This window comes from Triturus cristatus, chromosome 11 (genome assembly GCF_964204655.1).
Source record: "Triturus cristatus chromosome 11, aTriCri1.1, whole genome shotgun sequence".
In the NCBI taxonomy this organism is placed as follows: domain Eukaryota; kingdom Metazoa; phylum Chordata; class Amphibia; order Caudata; family Salamandridae; genus Triturus; species Triturus cristatus.
This window is the reverse complement of record NC_140594.1, coordinates 565,251,037-565,271,590: the sequence shown is the minus strand read 5'-3', so window position 1 is coordinate 565,271,590 and position 20,554 is coordinate 565,251,037. Positions and strand designations below refer to the sequence as shown.

At 46.0% G+C, this 20,554-nt stretch overlaps 1 protein-coding gene across 1 annotated transcript in view; it reads right to left on the bottom strand.

Moving 5' to 3' along the window:
- The window catches only part of XRN1 (5'-3' exoribonuclease 1), a 1,184,094-nt gene that overhangs the window by 885,857 nt on the left and 277,683 nt on the right, over nt 1-20,554 (bottom strand). The window contains exon 18 of the mRNA XM_085633624.1: nt 701-796. Coding sequence (XP_085489750.1) covers nt 701-796 — 96 coding nt within the window. The remainder of the gene's footprint in view (nt 1-700; nt 797-20,554) is intronic.

The following is a 20,554-nucleotide window of genomic DNA, read 5'->3' as shown; positions in this document are numbered from 1 at the left end:
CAATCACCTAAAGTCGGTATTTTAGCACCTATCTGTCCAAACAGCAAATAGAAATAGAAAACACTTTTAATTTTGTTCTAGGGCTGCTTTAATGATCCATGATTAGCAATTAAAGGTAACAAAGACAGAAACGTCATGTTACAAATATAGTGTCAAGACAGGCTCTTTAAACAACAAATAGCCAGTATTTTTCTTTTGGAAAGGTGGCAACCCTACTTGTGATATGCCTTTTCATGAAATGCATTCTCCCATAAAAGTAAAACACAGATGCAAGGAATAGTCAGAGTGGGGGCCCAGGGAGTACTGTAACCAGTTAAAAAAAAAAAAGTCTCATTAAATAGTTTAAAAAGGCATGTAAATTATATTTTAAAAACCTATGAAAAACTCAGGTGTGGTGGAGATAAGATGCCTGACTCTGCCCAGCTGATGCCACTGCAGCTCAAGCTGCAGCAGCCCGGACTGAGTAACATGGGTGGGTCTAAACCCCTTTTAGCCCTATGGGCATTGCACGCCTACCCTGGAGGCAAGCGCCTAGTAACAAAACACTAATTTGTCTTCAGCCACTGGCCTGCTAGAAAACTTAGGGTCTTACAACCGAGGGAAGGGATGACAAGAACAAGCAACAGATATTCTGAAGATCACATCCGACACGGAATACTGTCCTTCCACTGAAAACATTCAGTATTTATTGTGTACTCACTTGCTCAGATTCATCTGTAAAGAGGATTTCTAAAATCATGTTCTCACCACGACTGCTTTGCTGGAACACTTGCACGCCATTTTTCTTCAAATAAAACTGAAAATAAAAAATACATAATGGATTCTCGATTTTCACATGCAGTAATATAAATCATCAAATAACTCATCAGATAACTCATTGTCTACAATTAATGCCAGCATTTAGAGCACATAGTGGTAATAGTATAGTTATAACAAGAAAAATATTTCTTGATGCAAGATGATCAGTCACCATTGCTATAAAGGAAGTGCTGTTTGCCCTCAGCAAGGTGTAACCCTTCTTAGACATAGGCAAAAGACAATATTTGGCCATTGTCCAAGCCTTTTAGTTTAAAAAAAAAAACATTTTTATTAACATTTATGGTTTGTTCACATTTGCACTATACAGTATTTGCAACAACAAAATTTCGATGTAGGTCTCAGTTATCATTCTACACAGGGTAACATACATTACAATTGTACACAGTCAATTGAATTTGAGCTTATAATCCAATAACATGGAAAATAAATCAAAGTAATAAAAAAAAGAAACAAAGAAAACTCTGCATGCCAAGGGGGGACAAGGGTACATCCGACTGAGGATGCAGGCATGATTCTCAATAGGTATGCAATGTATGCCGTATCCCGCATGTGTCACCTGGAGGGGGGGGGGGGGGGGGGAATGCAGAGGAGGAGGGGAGAGGCCTCCACTCCACGGGCGTTGGTCCCACACCCACCGCTTATGGTTCCCACCACTAGCACCACCTGCCCAGTCTCCCAGAAGGGAGAGGCTGTGTATTGGAGAATCCCCTTCTGCCAGGGCCATCTGTGCAAACAAGTGTGGATCACTCGCTGCCACTCACTGCCTCCTCACTAGTATTTTGTGCTTGCTTCGGATTTTCCCAGTTCGCCAGCACTTCTTTCCATAAATCTGCTTTCGGCCTTCTCAGGATGCCCCTAGCCTCCTCCTAACTCAAGGCTCTAGCCTCCGCTCCCGCCCAACTAACAACCTCACTGCTCCAGCTAGCCACCTGCGGTCCCATAGCGATTTCCACACCAGTGCAATCCGTCTCTTAGCTAGGCCCAAAGCCAGGTCTATAAATCAATTCCCCACTTTCCGTTTAGGAGGACATGGGAAGAGTCCTGACAAACAGACTTCTATAAACAGCGCCAGGTCCCTCCCCAATGCATCCTTTATCCTAGTCAAAATTCCTTCCCAGTACAATTGTACTACGCCACAACTCCATGTCATGTGTATGAAACCGGCATTCACACAAGCACACCTCTGGCACTTCTACATCTCACCCCCGTATGTTACATTTAATCTATGAGGCGTCATATACATCATATGTATGTAGTTGAATTGCGTATATTTAAGCCTGGGGTTCCTCGATATTTTCTTGTGAGATCTCAGTACCTTTCCCCATTCACCATCCGTAAATTCCCTGTCTATCGCTCTTTCCCACTTACTCCAGAGATCTACCATGGAGCCAGTAGCTGCGGCAACCAATGCTTCGTGGTGCCACTTCACTCGGTGCCCCTGCTGTACCCAATGTAATCAGCGCATGTAGTACTGGGTGGGTCACAGGCTTATCCCTGCCTCCTCCCCATAACTGTCCAAAGGTGCGAACAAAAGCTTCATACTGCAGGAACTGGCTGGGAGAAAGACAATAGTTATCCATCACGAATGTAAACGGGACTAGGGAGCCATCTTGATAACAATAGCCAACCGCGTCTAAGTCTGCCTCTGCCCACACCGACAGCTGTTTCGCCGTGAACACTGTCAGCGGGTCACCATGAGGGAGCCCGACCAAGGGTAGCGTGGGGGAATAGCAGGGGGTTCCACCCAGCCTACGCACACAGCGTTTCCAGGTGTGTATGGCCGTAAACTGCAGCACTGACTTGTATGAAACATTGATTGCCGGTCTCAATTTAGCAAGTAATAAAGTCGGATCACTGTCGGGTTCCATTAGCCAGGTTCCCTCCGCATTCACCCTTTCCATCCACTGCACCAGCCACTGCAACTGGGTAGCCAATATATACAGTTCGAAATCTGTCACCCCCAGGCCTCCTTGCTCCATCAGACGCTGTAACGTCCGCAGGGCAACCGGGCGTCTATCATCCCCCAAGATCAGATTCCTCACCAGGGCATTCAAAGGATTGAACCATCCCGGGAGCATCAGGGTCGGTAAATTAACAAAAAAGTACAGCAATCTCGGCAGCATAACTATCTTTAGCAAAGAGACTCTCGCCATGATAGGCAGCTGCAAAGTGCGCCGGAAATGCACACACGTCCCGAGAGACTGCAGCGCCCTAGCCAGGTTCCCATCCCTCAGATCTTCCAGACAATGAAAAACATGTATCCCAAGATATTTGAAGGAGTGGGGGGCCCAATTGATGTTGGATTGTAAACATGTTGGCCGAGGTGTCAGACCCACCAAAGGAAACAAGTAGGTCTTTTCCTTGTTAACCTTCAAGCCCGACAACACCTCAAATCGCTCCAGTAGTGTAAGCGCAGTTGAGGTACCAGGCACTGCTGCCTCCAGGTATACCAATAGGTCATCAGCATACAATGAAATCGTATGTATTCGCCCATCCAATCGAAGACCCAGTCCTGCTCCACCCTGCCGAATCAACTCTGCAACGGGTACGATCGCCAGTGCAAACAACAGGAGCGAAAGGGGGCATCCATGCCGGGTCCCCCGCTGTATGTGATATTGGGAGGATACTAATTTCTCAGTCTTAACCCTTGCAGTTGGTGAGGCATACGTTCAAGCCTTTTTGCATAGTAAAATAAATGTAAAACAAAATGTAGAACATCTTCTAATAGGTGTTTATATGACTCAGAAATTGACCAAAGAACCTGCCAGGTCTCCATGTCTCTGAATCTAGCATCTCAATAAACATCACAAACTGTGGTATTCAAGGGACAGAGTAATAATTCTGTTTCACCTGAAACTAAGCTCTTGGTTTCCTTTTAAGATACTGAAAGCACCTCATTCTCATTTATTGCTCTCTATATTGTAAACTCATTTAGTTGTTCTGCAAAATCAGAAGTAAACAACCAAGGCTGTTGATACATTTCTCCTCTGCAATTTAGGGTATACCAATCCTGCCAGATGTCTATGCCATGTAAATCTAATACCTTCTTCAGCTGTAACACTGAGCATTCTCAGCCCAAACATCTGTTCTTTTCTTAAATTTTCACCAGCTCTATTGATACTCCTACTCTTCAATGTCCTCCAACCTCCTCCCCTCATAAGGTTAACCCCAGGACCCAACACCAGTGCCACAGTAACCCCTGTCTGCATTGTCTGACCAATCATTGCGGACTCATGCCGGGAAGGCAGATTTATTGTAGATCAGTGATACTCAAAGTACTGTTCAGGGGTCGCATGCAGCCCTCCTGGCCTCTACACGTTGCCCCCTGGTCAAAACCAGCAATGGGTTTCTGTTCTCTCAACTTGGCACTAATATTACAACTGTTAAATAAACAGGCAAGCATTTATTAAAAGGATAATTGAAGTTAAAGAAAAGTAGTAACTAGGTTGCCCTTCACTGCTTAACTTTAGAAACACCTCCATGTTCAAAGACATCTTGCAGCAAAAGTGTAAAAGTATGATAAAGTCTGGTGAAGATTCAAAAAGTATTACATTAACATGCAGAACAGTTTCACCTTAGTACATCAGGTTATATCAGTGCACTGAAGTATTTATTTTTCTAAGAGTGAATTTACAAAAATGAATTCAGACACATTGATTTATTCTCCCCACCCTACCAACAATGCCAATAACGAACTAAGAGGCAAGTCAGTTGTTATGTGAACTCTTTGGGTGGGCTGAGTTTGTTATATATGAACAACATATAGCCTATGAAAACAAACATAGAAGGTTTTGTAGAGACCACATCCTGAAGCCATGAATTTCGAGGTCCTCATATGTGATAATGAAGAGAAAGGAGGTAGAGTGAAATTAAACAATTGCCTGGGATCACACTATTTGGTTAACTAGAGAAGCTGGGATTAATCCTAAGTTTTTGGATTCACAGTGTGCAATTCAGGCACTAGATGCATATGATGCTTCACTTGCCCTTAACACTCCTTACAACAACTTCCCCCCCCATCCTGAGTGCCACATTGCTGGCATCAATGTGGCTCCCAGTCATATCACAGACCAAACTTTGTGGCACTGCGAAAATGTTTGTAAGAACCCATGTAGTAGATAAATGCAATGAAGTTTATATTAGTCCATGTTTGGAACATGAAAGCGTACCAGTCCTTCACTTCATCTACCTTTTCCTCATGTGTACTGGATGGCAACATATTATTCTACCCACACTTATTTTATCTTGGCAAATTAACTTGGTGTGATTCAAGTACATATGACTTTATTGCTTCCAACGTTTTCACGGTCTCCATTTCCTTCAGGGTCAGCCAAAATTGTGGCATCACATGTTGGACAGGGCATTGGCACACACCAAACGCAGGAAAGTTATGTCTCATTGCAGGCCATTGCTATACTCCAACACCACCAAAAACTGGGCTACTTAGCATTCCAATTGCATTCAAAACTAAGCACTGCATCTTTTTCAACCCTTGTAGAAATATGAATACATCAACAGAACACATCAGATACACAACCTAACACCATCATGTGCATGGCACGTAAGCTTTGTAGATGGCTGAGCATTGCCACCTCAAAAGCACATCCAAATCCTCTCATCAATCGGGATATCAAACATTCAGAAATTGGTAACTTGAGTACCTCTTACCTAGGTGATGATTCTATCAAAGGCATATGCTGTGTATAAGGACTCCAAATTTAAGAATCACTGCAGGCCAAGCAGCTGACAAATATGCATACCAGCAGAACGAAACAAACAGCAAGGTCCTTTATTACACAGTTCCATACACATAATAGACTATGCATATACACTAGAGTAGTGCTTTCCAAACATTTCAGAACCATGACCCAATTTTCAGAACAAATTTTCTCGACCCACCTAGCTTTAATGGACATGAGGCGCGGTCAATTTGTGAAAGGTAACAGTAGATATGTTTTCAAAATGCTGAGAATTACCAATTAACATTCGGTTTACAATTTTGTGTGATCGTCTCAAAGAAATTGTTTGCATATGCCATAACCTTGACCAGGCCCCTGAATTCATCTTTATAAGACTTTGGGCATGATATTGATCTGTCCATAAAAATGGCAGATGGTAAACTGCACTGGAGCTAGTATGCTTTTCAGAGTGGGCGATGGCCTGAGGCATATTTAGCATATTTAAAAAAAAAAAACTCCTGTAGCAGACTATGGGGTAAGGCCTCTTATTAATTTTTATGTTAAAATGAGGCACAGTGGTGTATTATTGTAATATATCTATGTCTATAAATATATATAATATATAGTAGATAGATAGATGGGAGACAGTGTTTACACCGCTGGCAATACCACGTGGGTTCATAACGCAGTCTTTACAACGACCGCATTGTTACCACGTGTGGAATTACATCACAAGTCGTTTCAACGACTTGCGCTAGGTAGCGTGCAACACCAGGCAGGGAATGTGTTGGATTTTGAATCCAACACCTTCCCTGCTGTTGCGCTAACTGGAGTAGGAATAGTAATTTATACTATTCCTAAATTTAGCGCGCCACCTAGCGCAAGTCATTGAAACGACTTGCGATGTTATACCACCCGTGGTAACAACGCGGTCGTTGTAACAATCGTGTTGTTACCTACTGCGTGGTAACAGCACGCGTTGTGATAGATAGATAGATAAGATAGATAGATAAGATGGATAGATTAGATAGGATAGATAGATAGGATAGATAGTAGAAAAGTGCACATTTTTTGACATGCTCACCCCCATTTCTTGCCTGGTATTTGATGCAACTTTGACTGAGGTGCCCTGGGTACCTGCTAACCAGGTCCCCAGTGCCAGTATTCTTTAACAAAAACAAGTTAACTGTCCAATTGTTCCAAAATTGGCAAGACTTTTAGCAGCCCTATAAGTCCCAAGTAAATAGTCCTCTGGTACCTAGGGCATGGGTAGTAAAGAGGGTCCAGAAGGGCTGCCGCATTTATTGTGCCACCCTAAGGAACCCAGCACCAACCTCATGCAGACTACCATTGCATCAAAAGCCTCTGCTGCCTGTGATATGCCACACTGGCGTCCCCCAGACAGGGGAAATGCCACCCCCTGCACCGGGCCCATTTAGCATCAGGAAAGGCGGGAAAATTAGCTAGACAGGAGGCGCGTTCACCATCAGGCTAGTTTCAACCCTAAGTTGGACTACCTGAAGTCAACACAAAAAGTAGAATTCCACCTTGGTTTTTGGTGAAGTTAGCTAAACTGGGTCAGGGTTATGCCCCCTCCCCACAGGAAGTGGTCATATAGGGGATGTAGGCACCCCAAAAGGTAAGTAGCCCATTGGCAAAGGCCTTACACATTCTGTAAACGACCCAAAACTGAGTATTTAGGTGGCACCCCTGACACCAGGAACTCTAATTTGACAGCAACAACAAGAAAAGTACAAAGAAGAGCTAAGAAGCGAGAACAGAGGAAAATCTGCTGACTTTTTGGAGACAAACCCTGCCTGCCTGCCTGCACCCGGTCTGACAAACGCAACAAACCGACTTGTCCTGTTGCTGTGCATCGGCCAAGAGCACCGGTGCACTGCCAGCACTTCACACATTGCCAGCAATCTCCCTTGGGGTAGAGGAACTACTCCCTTGCAGCTTACAGGCACCAAACAGCAAAGTCCTGTCCACGGTTCTGCCACCCCCCCAGTTCCACTGACGCAGCAGCACCCGGAAAGAGGTTGCCATGCTCAAGGTCAGTTCCATCTCGCTACCAAGTGCGAAGACGCCAAGACCAACCGGAGCCGCACAGCACCAATACCTGGGGTACAGGAACCCTTGCAGTAACCAGTCTGTTTGAGTCTAATTCGGACTCCAACAACTCAAAAACCAAGCCATCAAGGGATGACAGCACCACAGAGTCCCACTTCGAGACTGCCCCAGCTGTCCAGTTTTTGTCACCTCAACCAACAAGAAAGACAGACAACTGTGAGCGTCGTAACGCAAAAGGACAGCCGACCTAACTACTCTGCACTCGAGCGACCCAGCTCAGGCTCCAGAGAACAGACTGTGCTTCCTTGCTCCCAGGGCCCCCACGAACTGAGCCCCCAGTTGGGAGATATCAGACTTTTCCCCAAGTCCCCCTCTGCAGCCTCTTTCAATGTGGCCCCCCCTCTCTCCTTTGGTGTAGCGCACAAACCTACCAACCCCACCAGCACCTCTGAACCTGGACGCTCAAGGGCAGGTAAAGACCAACTGCAGGTGTTTCTTTGGACCTTTGCCCCCTACCACCTTAATGCCTAAAGGGGACCCCCGGAAACCTATTGTAAGGAACTGTATGCGTTACATGTCATTTTACCCCATAGGAAAGCATTAAAGTGTAAAGACGCATTTAAGGGAACTTTTTACTTACCTGTAAAAATCAGTATCTCAAAAAATACTTACTTGATCATAAAGTTCTTGCTGTTGGAATTTATATAAAAATATGTGATATTTTTCAAAATTAGTCTCGGATTTATTCTTGGGTGTGTGTCTAATTTATTGCCTCTACGAGTACAACAAATGCTTAGCACTACTTTCGGATAAGCTTAAACTGCTTACTGCTACCCAAAAGAGAGCGTTTGGGTTTGTTAATTGTTTCTCTGTAAACCAGTAAGGGTCGCCTGGACTCTCTGCACAGTGTAGACAGATATAGATACCACATATATATATAGATATGTCTTATATATATATATATATATATATTCACTGAAAAAAACATAGGTTTCACACGTTATAGTTAGCTGGACATTTCACTCGTAAAAAAACAATGAAATTCGCCCGTTATAGTTAGTTCAGCTAACTATAACTCGCGCGCCCGCAATCCACTGCTGATGACGTCACATATTACATCACTCATGACATGGTCAGTGACATCACTGATGACATCTCAAATGACATCACTGATGACATCATCCATTGAGTATGTGTTTCTGAACAATTTTAATATCGTTAATATATATAGGGAAAGTCCTGTTGAAGAATGAGTGGGTGTACAAGTGTGTAAATGGATGATTTTCTGTAGTGCGTAACTGACTCTACAAGTGAGTCATTAAATGTATCTTACTGCAGACTAGTGACTAAACTGTGTAAATATTTGTATGTGTCTATATGTTGGTGTATAAGTGGCGGCATGGTTTTGTGAATACCTATATAAGTGTCTATATGAGTTATTGATTGCTTGTCTCAGTATCGGTATGGGTTACTGAGTGTTTGTGTGGGTAGGGTGTGTGTGACTCTATGCATAGATGTGTGAGTGGGTGATTCTATGGGTGCATGGTTTTAAGAGTGCATCTGTGATGGACTGTATGGTTGAGTGAGTGTATGTATGGGTGTGTTAGGGATTGAATGTATATCTCAGTGGCACATTTGTGACTAACTACATATGTGAAAGGCAGTATATATGCGTGTAAGAGTATATAAGTGGGTAGATGTGAGTGTGTGTGATTGTGAGAGTGACTGTATGGATGAGTGTGTGCTTGTATCAATGATTCTATAAGAGCGTAAGAATGTGATACTATTTTTATGAGTAAGTGAACTTGAGTGTGTATAACCGCATAGGTGAGTAAATGGGAGTGTGATTATTTGCATGACTGAGTAGGTGTGAGAGTACCTCTATAGATGATTGGTAGTGTGTGAGTGTCTATATAGGTGTATAAATGCATATGATAGTTTTGTATGGAGTGACTAAGTATGAGTGACTGTACAGGTGAATGAGTGGAGGTGTATGTAGACATAAGAGTTAATAAGTGGGTATGTAGTTATTGGTATTGCAGTATGTATGGTTTTGAGAATGGAACTCAAATTTTGAGTCGGTGTATCAAAGGTTATATTAGGGTGTGAGAAGATGTGGTAATTTATCACATGGAAGACGTCATCAGTGATGTCATCGGTGATGTCATTTGAGATGTCATCAGTGATGTCATCAGTGATGTCATCAGTGATGTCACTGACCAGGTCATGAGTGATGTAATATGTGACGTCATCAGCAGTGGATTGCGGGCGCGCGAGTTTAGTTAGCTGAACTAACTATAACAGGGGAATTTCAATGGTTTTTTAGGAGTGAAATGTCCAGCTAACTATAACATGGGTGAAACCTATGGTTTTTTAAGTGAATTTGCAAGGTATCTTAAATGCTAATTTATGAATGTATTATTATATTTTTTAAATATTTATTTTACAATAAGCTACCTATATATATATATAGTTATAGATTAACTTTATCCTGTAATATGGAATGGCTCAGTTTTTTTTTTATTTTGTATAGAGTTGAACAGCATAGTTAATATCTTCTATAAACTTATAAACACTTAATTTTTTGTTATTTTTTTTTTAAAGTGTTTTTGACCGTGCGCACACGGTGCGCGCACGGTGCACGCATGCGTACGTGCTCAGTGTGCGCGTGCATACGTGCTCCACCTGCGCATGAGTGTCGTGCGTGCTCCGTACGCGCATGCGCGTCTGCTCCTTACGCACATGCGCGCTCCGTACGCACATGCGCGCGTGCACCGTGCGCGTACGCGCATGCTCGCGTGCTCCGTGCGCGCACGGCAAGTCATGTGATTTAGAAACAACACTTTTCATTGGTTTATAGTAGTTTCAGTTCCAGAAACTTCCAACACCACACCCACTCCCCTCATTATTACTTCTGATTCCCTGGGAGAAGGAGCTGAGTAGCTTTTCCAGTACTCCAGTACTTGAGAATGGCAGAGCAGCAGTCATCTTCTGGGAGTGAGCAGGAGACCCTTGTGCCACAGAGACAGAGGAAACAGAAAAACTCTTTTATATGGAAATTTTTCACTTTTCCAGAGGGGCAGAAGAAGGTGAATGCTCCAAAAGTCACCTGCACTATTTGTAATGGTGTCTTATCAAGAGGAGATCCTAAAAAGAAATACTCTTTTAGTATCTTCACTATGATCAGGCACGTTAGAGATATGCATCCTGTGGCTTATGCTCGAGCTGCTAGAGAAAACCCTCCAGCAGCTCAGCCGAGCACATCCACAGCAGCTCAGCCGAGCACATCATCGGCAGCTTAGCCGAGCACTTCCATCTGCGGCGGCAGCTTCACCTGCTTCTGTTCCTCTGGATATACACCCTCTGTTTAAGAGGGTGCATATACGGTGCAATGCGTGCAATGATCTTCTCTCTTATGGGGACACCAGCATTCCCCTAATAGATACAGCAGCACACGTGCGGCACCCTATAATTTTAGTCATTTTTCTGTTCCTCTGTTCCTCAATTAACACAACGGCTCTTTTTAGAGCCACCTAACATCTAAACACTTAAATTTGATTTTTAATTCTATTTTTTTAATGATTTTTTTTCCGCCGTGCGCGCACCCCGCGATTTTTTTGAAAAAAATAAAATGTTTTTTTCACCCTTCATGGTCCTTCAGGGACCCCCTGACAAAAGCTAGGGGGTCAGGAACTCTGTACCCTGCCCCCTTTTCACGTTCTCCACCTTTCTTTTTCACTGTCACACACAAAATGGCGGCCGACACTTCCTGATTTCGACTGATTCGAATGTTGACTGACATGTAACCACCAATCAGAATTACACTCGCACACGGTGCGCGCATATAGGCATTTATGTGCTTTTAAATGCAATTTTCTCAGGAACTACTTAACAGATTGACACCATATATGCAAAAGGCACATGCCTGACCTGACGACTACCTCTTTGCCAAATTTCAAGTAATTCTGTTCAGCCGTTCGGGCTGTACCTTCGACTAAAGGTCCTATGGGAAAATGCATGGGGAAAACGCGTTTTGGGACCCCCCCTTTTTCTCAGCCCCCGCTTGACGAATCACCCCGAGACTTCCAGGGTAGGAGCTGAGCGGAGCGCCCCATTAGTTTTGAAAATTTCGCGAGGATCCGTCCACCGGCGCCAAAGTTATTCAAAATAGAATTTTCAGATGTCCTATGGAAACACGGTCCAAACTATAACTATCTACTGGCGACCGCCAGTAGATATATTATGTTATTATCTGTCACCGCGCAATTAACCTCTTCAGCGCTGCGCGGATTCCCGCGCAGTGCTGAAAGATCTGAGCGCGGGCGGGGCCATGACGGAACGGTTCCGTCATAAGCACAGCCCAACCGGCGTGCATGACGGAACCGTTCCGTCATCGGCATCGAAGAGGTTAAGCACCCGATCGTGAGTGAAGGGGAGGAAAGACGGAAAGCGAGCGCGATATATATAGTTTTCCCATGTTAATTTGCCCGGGGCAATTAAACATTGTTGGGTGAAAAAAGTGCACTCTTTCTTGCATGGTATGCCCCACTTTTTGCTGAATTGCTGATGTTCATTGACTGAGTGTGCCCTGGGCTCCTGCTAATCAGGTACCCAGGGCCTATGTTCCTTCCCTAAAACTGCATTGAAGCCTAAACCCAATTGGCATCTCTGGCCACATGTCAGCCCCTGGTAAATGGTACCACAGGTACCCAGGGCGCTGTGACCAGAGAAGGCCTCTAAGGGCTGCAGCCCTTAGAGGTCCTGTACCCTGACACACGCACACTGCAGTTGCAGACTGAGTCCTTGGTGCAGAACAAAGTGAAGAGTCGACATGGCACACATCCCTGTGTGCCATGCCCACAGACCACTGCCCTGGCATACATCAGTCACCCCTCTAGCTGGGTGCCCTATGCCAGTGGTGAGGGTACAGGAGCATGAGCCCTGTACCCCTACAGTGCCCAAGTCCATTCCTGGGCACAGTAAGTGCAGTGCTGCCATTAAGAGTATACGGTGCTGGGAGTTTGTCATTACGAACTCCACAACGCCATAATGGCTACACTGAAGACTGGGAGGTTTGGGATCAAACTTCTCAGCACATAAAACCCACTCTGATGCCAGTGTGGGATTTAATGTAAAATGCACAACAGAGGGCATCCTAGAGATTCCCCCTGAAACCCGACCAACTTCTGGTGACATGACTGAGTGGCTGTCGAGGCTGCCACCATCAGACATGTTTCTGGACCCCTGGGTCGAGAGCTGCAGCTCTCGGGGGCCTGAAACAATGCACATCCTGGGACGAGGTGCCAAGCCTCCTCCCCCAGGATGGGCAGGGTTCACAAAGGAGAACCTTCAAAGGCATGCTTCCTTTGTGAGCCTCTCCAGACAATTTGCTGCTTTCAGCAACTGGTGCCCACTGGTTCTACCCCCCACTTTGGGCAGGAGAACCGGCAGAAAAAACAAGTGAGGAAGAGAGGTGTCCCCACCTCTGCCAACTCCACCCCTCGGGTGGTGGAGGCGAGGTGAAGCACAACCTCGAGTCCCCACCATCTTGAGGATGGGGGGGACCCAGCCAACCAGAGACAGGCTCCTGCCCCCCTCCCACTGGAGAGTGGCAGAATAGGGGGTGTACCCACCCCAGGGAAGGGACCCATTGGTCCCTGCCCTTACATACCTGTAACGCCCCTAAAATTTAGTATTTAGAGGGCACCCTGAACCTTCCTTCCTCAGATCCAGCCTACCTACAAGAAGAAAAGAAGGACGAAGAGCCGTGCAGAGCTAACAAGAGGACAACGCCCACTGACTTGGCCCCAGCCCTACAGGCCTGTCTCTCCTCGAACCTGCTCCTGCGAAATCCCAGCGTGTCCAGCAGCCAGCAACCTCACAAACCCCGGAGGACCTGCCTGCCTTCACTTCCCAGACTGTTTCTATCATTAACACCTGACGTGTTTAAACTGCAGCTTCTGGTGCCAGCCAGAGACCGCAAATCCAGCCCACTCTGCACCCGCCGAACCCGGCCTGAGTTCGAGTGGAAAAACACCACAAGGAGGTCACCCCGGCGATCCTGACCCAAGATCCAGCGACCCCTGACCTGCCTCAAGCCTCAAGCCGACACCTGCAGCCTAAATACAGAAGACCACCTACCCACGACCAGGAGCTGGTAAGAAGATCCGACCCCAAAAGGCACCCCTGCACCCAACACCCCATGGCCTTGTGTGCCCAAACCGACAGCGCCTAGCCAACCCTTAACTTCCCAACTTACCTCTCCAAGTGGTGGTCGCACCCAGAAGTCCTTAGTCTCCCTGCCTGCAGTGCTTTTTCAAACCGGAGGTTCTCCATAGAAAACAGGGCCCCCGACATCGAAACAGCACTCTGCACCCGGCCGCCCCAGTGCCGCCGAGGGTGCACCTTTTGTGCTACTTTGTTTCCCCATTTGCACTGAGTCCACAACACAGTGGCCTGCTTGCCAGCAGCCACCAACCGGAGGCCCCCTATGCCTCAGTGGATAACATTGGGCCTCAACACTCTGCACCCAGCCGCCCTAGCGCCGCTCAAGGGTGCAACAAGTGTGCATCACTGACCCTGGGGGACCCCTGAGTCTAACCCCAGAACCTTAACTCCCACAGTCGATAACTTACCTTTGAACTGATAATCTGTTTTTCCTCCTGAGGATAACATTCACAAATTTCTTCCAAAAAGTTTCCAAATGTGGAGTTTTGAAACCTAAAGATATTCTTTAAAAATCGCACAAATAACCAAAACGTGTTTACTTACCTGTTTGCAGGAAATGTCCCAGTGCTGAATCTAGGTATCTAGCACTGAGTTAGAAAAGTAAAGTGAAAAGTAACTTACCTGCAATTTACTGTAGAAGCCCATACATTTCAATGTACTGCTCCAAAAAGTTTCTAAGTGTGGAGCTTTGAAAACTGAAAATATTCTTTAAAAATGATGCGAATAACCAAAACGTAATTACTTGCCTGTTTCGAGGAAATGTCCCAGTGCTGAATCTAGGTACCCAGCACCGAGTTAGAAAAGTAACGTAAAAAGTAACTTACCTGCAATTTACTGAAAAGCCTATTCATTCCAATGTACTGTATTTGCTACGTTGCATACTACTGCTCCCCTGTAAATCAAACAAAGTACAATTTCTATTGCATTATCAAACTGATCTATACCCAGTAACTTATTACTGAAAAGTATTTAATGCTTACCTGTACCAGGCTTGCTTTGTTCTAAAAATAAACAGTATATTTGTATACAAACACAATTGGCCTAGAGTTCAGTTCTTGAGTGTGTGAATTCAATTGCTGACTGAGTGTACATCAAATGCTTAACACTGTCCTCTGATACTGCCTTACTGCTCGACCAAGCTACCACTATTAGAGAGTAAGGTTCTATCTAATTTTAACCTCTGCCTACCTCGGGGGACACTTGGACTCTATACACACTATACCTCATTTTGGTGTAGTATAAATGGAGCCAGTTTCTTACAGGGGTGTTGCACGGACCCCATAGAGCCACAGGGACCACCACCTCCCCAGGGCTATATAGTAGACAATGGGAGGGGGGGGGGGGGGGTGGGGGGGGGGGGGGGAACGGCATACCCTCCGGGCCGCGTGGACCACCACCTCCCCGGGGCCAAATATTTTTAAAGAATGTAAGAGGGCCTGCGCGGCCCCGGGGTCCACCACTTCCCTGGGCGGCTTGTGCACAAGAAAAGAGGGGGGGGCACGCACCCCCTTTCCTGGAGCCATACATGGCCCTGGGGACCACCAAAAACCAGGGCTGGCTCCTGCTATGTCTCGGGGTGCCCATTCCCTGAACATAGCTGTTTGCTTTTGCTTGGCTGAAGCTGCGACAGCTACCGCCAAGCAAAAGTAAAATTTTCAGTTGCAGCGGGCAAGAGCTGTCAAAGTGCTCCCACCTGCTGGAAGCGAAGGTTTCATCTCTTACCCTGCCCACAGACATGCGGGCAGGGAAAGAGATGAAAGCATTGCTCATGGCATGGTGGGAGCTGAATTTCCAGCAGCTCCCTGCGTACAGCAGCAATGCTGGCTACAACTGGATGCGCAAAGCCGGCTGGGACCACAGGGACCCTTGAAGCTCACCCACACTCCTGAAGGTCAGAAGGGAGCAGAATGAGGCAGAATAACGGTCAGAAACGAGCAGAAAGAGGCAGAATAACGGTCAGAAACGAGCAGAAAGAGGCAGTATAGAGGTGCGAACGAGCAGGGTCAAAATAAAGGTCAGAAACGAGCACCAAGAGCAGAATAAAGGTCAAAAGGGAGCAGAAAGAGGCAGAATAAAAGTCAGAAGGGAACAGAAAGAGGCAAATTAAGGTCAGCGATGAGCAGAAAGAGGCACATAAAAGTGAGAAGTGTAGGAAGCTGGCTCTGTATATACTATACCAAAGTGAGATATAGTGTGCACAGAGTCCAGTGGAACCCCAAAGGTAGGTAGAGGTAAAGTTAGATAGCACCTCACTCTCTATTTGTGGTAGTGTGGTCGAGCAGTAAAGCAGTATCAGAGGACAGTGTTAAGCATTTGATGTACACACTCAGTCAGCAAATGAATTCACACACTCAAAGACTGAACTTCGGACCAATTGTTTTTGTATAAAAATATTCTTTTAGTCATTTTATTTCCTAGAACCAAGCAAGACTGGCACAGGTAAGTGATAAATACTTTGCAGTAAATATACAGTTGTAATACAGTTTGAATTGGTAATTGTATTTGCACTTTGTTTTGACTTACAATATTGTTTCAGAGAAATGCAATGCTTTGTAAATACAGTACATATACTTTGTATAGGATTTTCAGGTAAGTTACTTTTGAGATTACTTTTCTTTCACAGAGTACTCACTACTCTGGGGCATTTCCTGTAAACAGGTCAGTAAAATCGTTTTTGTTAAATAGTACCATTTTAAAGAATTTCTTTAGGTTTTCAAACTCCACACAGAACATTCAATGTTGTCCTATGGAGGAAAGGAATATGCTACTTACCAGTATGCATCTGTTCTTGGCATGTAGAGCTGCAGATCTACACACTGTGCATAGATCGCCATCTGGTGTTGGGCCCGAATGTTTGCAGTTTTTCTTCTTGGAAAGGCTTTGGAAGTCACGAGGTATGTGACTCCTCCTTTGGAACATACTGCGCATGGGCTTCGGCTCCATACTCAGATTGTTTTTCACCAGCAGGGAAATGATGGAGCGTAGTAATAAGCAGTGAAGATGCCCATGTGTGCTGTATCTAAATAAGATAAACTGGAACAGATAAAGGTAGCCGGGGAGGCGGGTGGCCGTATGTAGATCTGCAGCTCTACATGCCAAGAACAGATGCATACTGGTAAGTAGCATATTCCGTTCGAGGCATATGAGCTGCAGATTACACACTGTGCATAGATTATATAGTAGTACTCGCGCCTACCAGTATCTGTTGCAGTTGTTTGAAACAGTGTTTTAAGAACAGCCTGGCCCACACTAGCTTGTTGTTTAGTTTGCACATCTACACAATACTGTTTAGTGAAAGTGTGCGGCGTAGACCATGTAGATGCTTTGCAGATATCATCTAAGGGGATGTTCCCTAAGAATACCATGGAAGCCCCTATTTTAGGTGTAGAGTGAGCTTTAGGGGGGGGAACAGATAGCGTGCGTTTTGCTTTGTGGTAGGAAATCTGTATGCATTTAACAATCCACCTAGCTATCCCAGATTTGGAGATGGGGTTGCCTTTGTGTGGTGGTGAGAAAGACACGAACAGTTGTTTGGTCTTACGAAAGGGTTGTGTCCTTTCGATGTAGTAGAGTAAGGCTCGTTTGACATCTAGTGTGTGTAGAGCTCTTTCTGCAATGGTCTGTGGCTGCAAGAAGAATACGGACAGTTCCACAGATTGGTTTAGGTGAGAGGGAGAAATTACTTTAGGGAGGAATTTTGGATTAGTGCAGAGAACAACCTTGTTATGGTGCATTTGCAGAAAAGGTTCTTGAACGGTGAGTGCTTGTATCTCACTGACCCTTCTGAGGGAAGTAATGGCTACAAGAAATGCAGTTTACCATGTTAGGAATTGAAGTTCACATTTGTGTAGAGGTTCAAAGGGAGGCCCCATTAGTCTTGTGAGAACGATGTTTAGGTTCCACACAGGTGAGGTTGGCACTCTGGGGGGGAATTATTCTCTTGAGGCCTTCCATGAAGGCTTTTATGGCAGGTACTCAAAAGAGTGAGAGATGTTGCCTGTTTTGTAGATAAGCAGCTCTGGCTGCAAGGTGCAGTCTAATATACGTGTAGGCTAGGTTGCATCTTTGTAGGTGTAATAAATAGCCTATGATGTGTTGCATGGACACATCTAGGGGGTCGAAGTTATTGTTGTGACAATAGATCACGAAACGTTTCCACTTGACTGCGTAGCAAGCTCTAGTGGTAGGCCGTCTAGCTTCTATAATGACGTTCATACAGTCAGGGGGAAGATTAAGATAACCGAATTCTAGGATTTCAGGAGCCAGATCGCAAGGTTGAGCTGAGTTGGGCCCGGGTGCCTGATCTCTCCTTGGTTCTGGGTTAAGAGGCGTGGAGAGAGGTGTAACTTTTGGTGCGGTACTACGGATAGTTCCAGAAGTGTGGTGTACCACAGCTGTCTGGCCCAAGTTGGAGCTATAAGGATGAGAGTGAGGGAGTGTTGCTGTAGTTTGCGCACCACTAATGGAATGAGTGGGAGAGGCGGAAAAGCGTACGCAAATCTGCCTGACCAGTTCATCCATATTGCATTGCCTTTGGACAATGGGTGTGGATACCTGGTGGCGAAGCTTGGGCATTTGGCGTTTTCGTGTGTGGTGAAGAGGTCTATTTGTGGATGGCCCCACATTTGAAAGTACGGGTGAAGAACTTGTGGATGGAGTTCCCACTCGTGGATTTGTTGTATTTGTCTGCTGAGCAGATCGGCCACAGTGTTCTGGACTCCTGGGACATGTTGGGCTAGGAGAAAGAGTTTTTGGGGTATGGCCCATCTCCATATGCTCTGTGCTAACAGAGAGCTGTGGAGAGTGTGTGCCGCCTTGTTTTTGTATATAGTACATGGCTGTCATGTTGTCCGTGCGGATTAGGACGGCCTTGCCTGAGACATGGGTTTGAAAGGCCTTCAGGGCTAAGAATATGGCTAGTAACTCTAGATGGTTGATGTGGAGTAACTTTTGTTGAGGTGTCCACCTGCCCTGCGTTGTGTGATGTAGCAGGTGAGCTCCCCAGCCGGAGAGCGATGCGTCCGCTGTCAGTACTATCTGGGGAACCGGGTCCAGGAACGGTCGCCCTTTGGAAAGGTTTTTGGTGGTCCACCACTGCAGAGAGCGATGGGCGCGACTGTCTACCAACATCAGATCTGTCAATTGACTCTGGGCCTGGTTCCATTGGCGCACTAAGCACTCTTGGAGAGGACGCATCTGGAGTCTTGCATGAGGTACTATGCATATGCAAGAGGCCATCATTCCTACAAGTTGCATGAACACTCGAGCTGGAAGAGAGTGTTCCGGGTGAAATTTGGCGCGTAGAGCATGAATGTTTGCTATCCTGGCAGGACTGGGATAGGCTAGCGCTTTTGAGGTGTCTATGGTGGCACCGAGGTATTCTTTTAGGTGGGACGGTTGCAGATGGGACTTGGTATGGTTTACTGTGAAGCCCAGTTGGTGAAGTAGTTGGATAGTGGCGTGAGTGTGTTGTACACACTGGTTGTATGAGGTGGCTTTTATGAGCCAGTCGTCTAGGTATGGGAAGACGTGGATGTGTTGTCTTCGCAGGTGTGCTGCCACTACCGCTAGGCACTTGGTAAACACCTGTGGTGCTGTAGTGACTCCGAATGGGAACACTTTGGATTGATCGTGTTGACCGTCCACTACAAATCTCAGAAACCTCCTGTGAGCCTTGTGAACAGGAATGTGGATATAGGCGTCCTTGAGGTCTAGGGTGGCAAGGAAGTCGTTTTGGGAGAGCAGGGGAAGTACCTGCTGGAGTGTGACTATGTGGAAATGGTGAATATAGTGATTTAGCGGTCTGAGGTCCAGGATGGGCCTTAGAGTGTCGTCCCTTTTTGGTATGAGAAAATATAGGGAGTAAACTCCCATATTTTGTTGGTGGGCAGGAACTAGTTCCATCGCACTCTTTTGTAGGAGGGAGATTACCTCCTGCTTTAGAAGTGACAAATGTTCCTGTGACATTGGGCGTTGTTTGGGTGGGTAGATGTTAGTTCGAGGCAGTAGCCTGACCGAATTAACTGTGTTACCCATTTGTCTGAGGTGATAGTAGTCCAGACAGGAAGGAAATTGTGGAGTCTGCCCCCGACTGGAGTGGAGGGAAGTCATTGGGCAGGGGTGGAGGTAGAGGGGGAGGTGTTAGTTTTGCCTCTGCCCTTATTGTTACCCCTGTAGCCGCCTCTCTGTTAACCCCTAGTGAAGGTGGATTGGGAAGGGCCTTTATAGGAAGTGGAGGCGCTGTCGGAGGAGTAGCCTCTGGAGGTGCTTCGAATGGAAGAACGGCGAAAGGAGCGCCTGGGAGGGTGCAACTGTAGGGCTCCCATAGACTTTGCCGTATCGGTGTCCTTTTTCATTTTTTCCAGGTCAACGTTTGGGCCAAACAGATGTTCCTGGTCAAAGGGGTGGTTGAGGATGGAAGCCTGCACCTCGGGTTTGAAACCTGAAATTCGTAGCCAGGCATGCCTACGGAGGACGACGCTAGTGTTAATTGCCCTAGAGGCGGTGTCAGTTACATCGAGGGTGCAGCGAATGGAGGTGTTGGGGATGGTTTTATCCCCCTGGATTAGCTTGTTGGCTCTATTCCTGTATTTGTCAGAGAGGTGTTGCATTATGGCTTCTAATTTGTCATAATGTGCCCTGTGATATCTTGCCAAAAGCGGTTGGGTGTTTGCAATGCGCCACATGTTGGCAGCCTTGGATGCAGTTCGCTTGCCAGAGGCGTCTAGTAGTTTGGACTCCTTATCAGGTGGTGG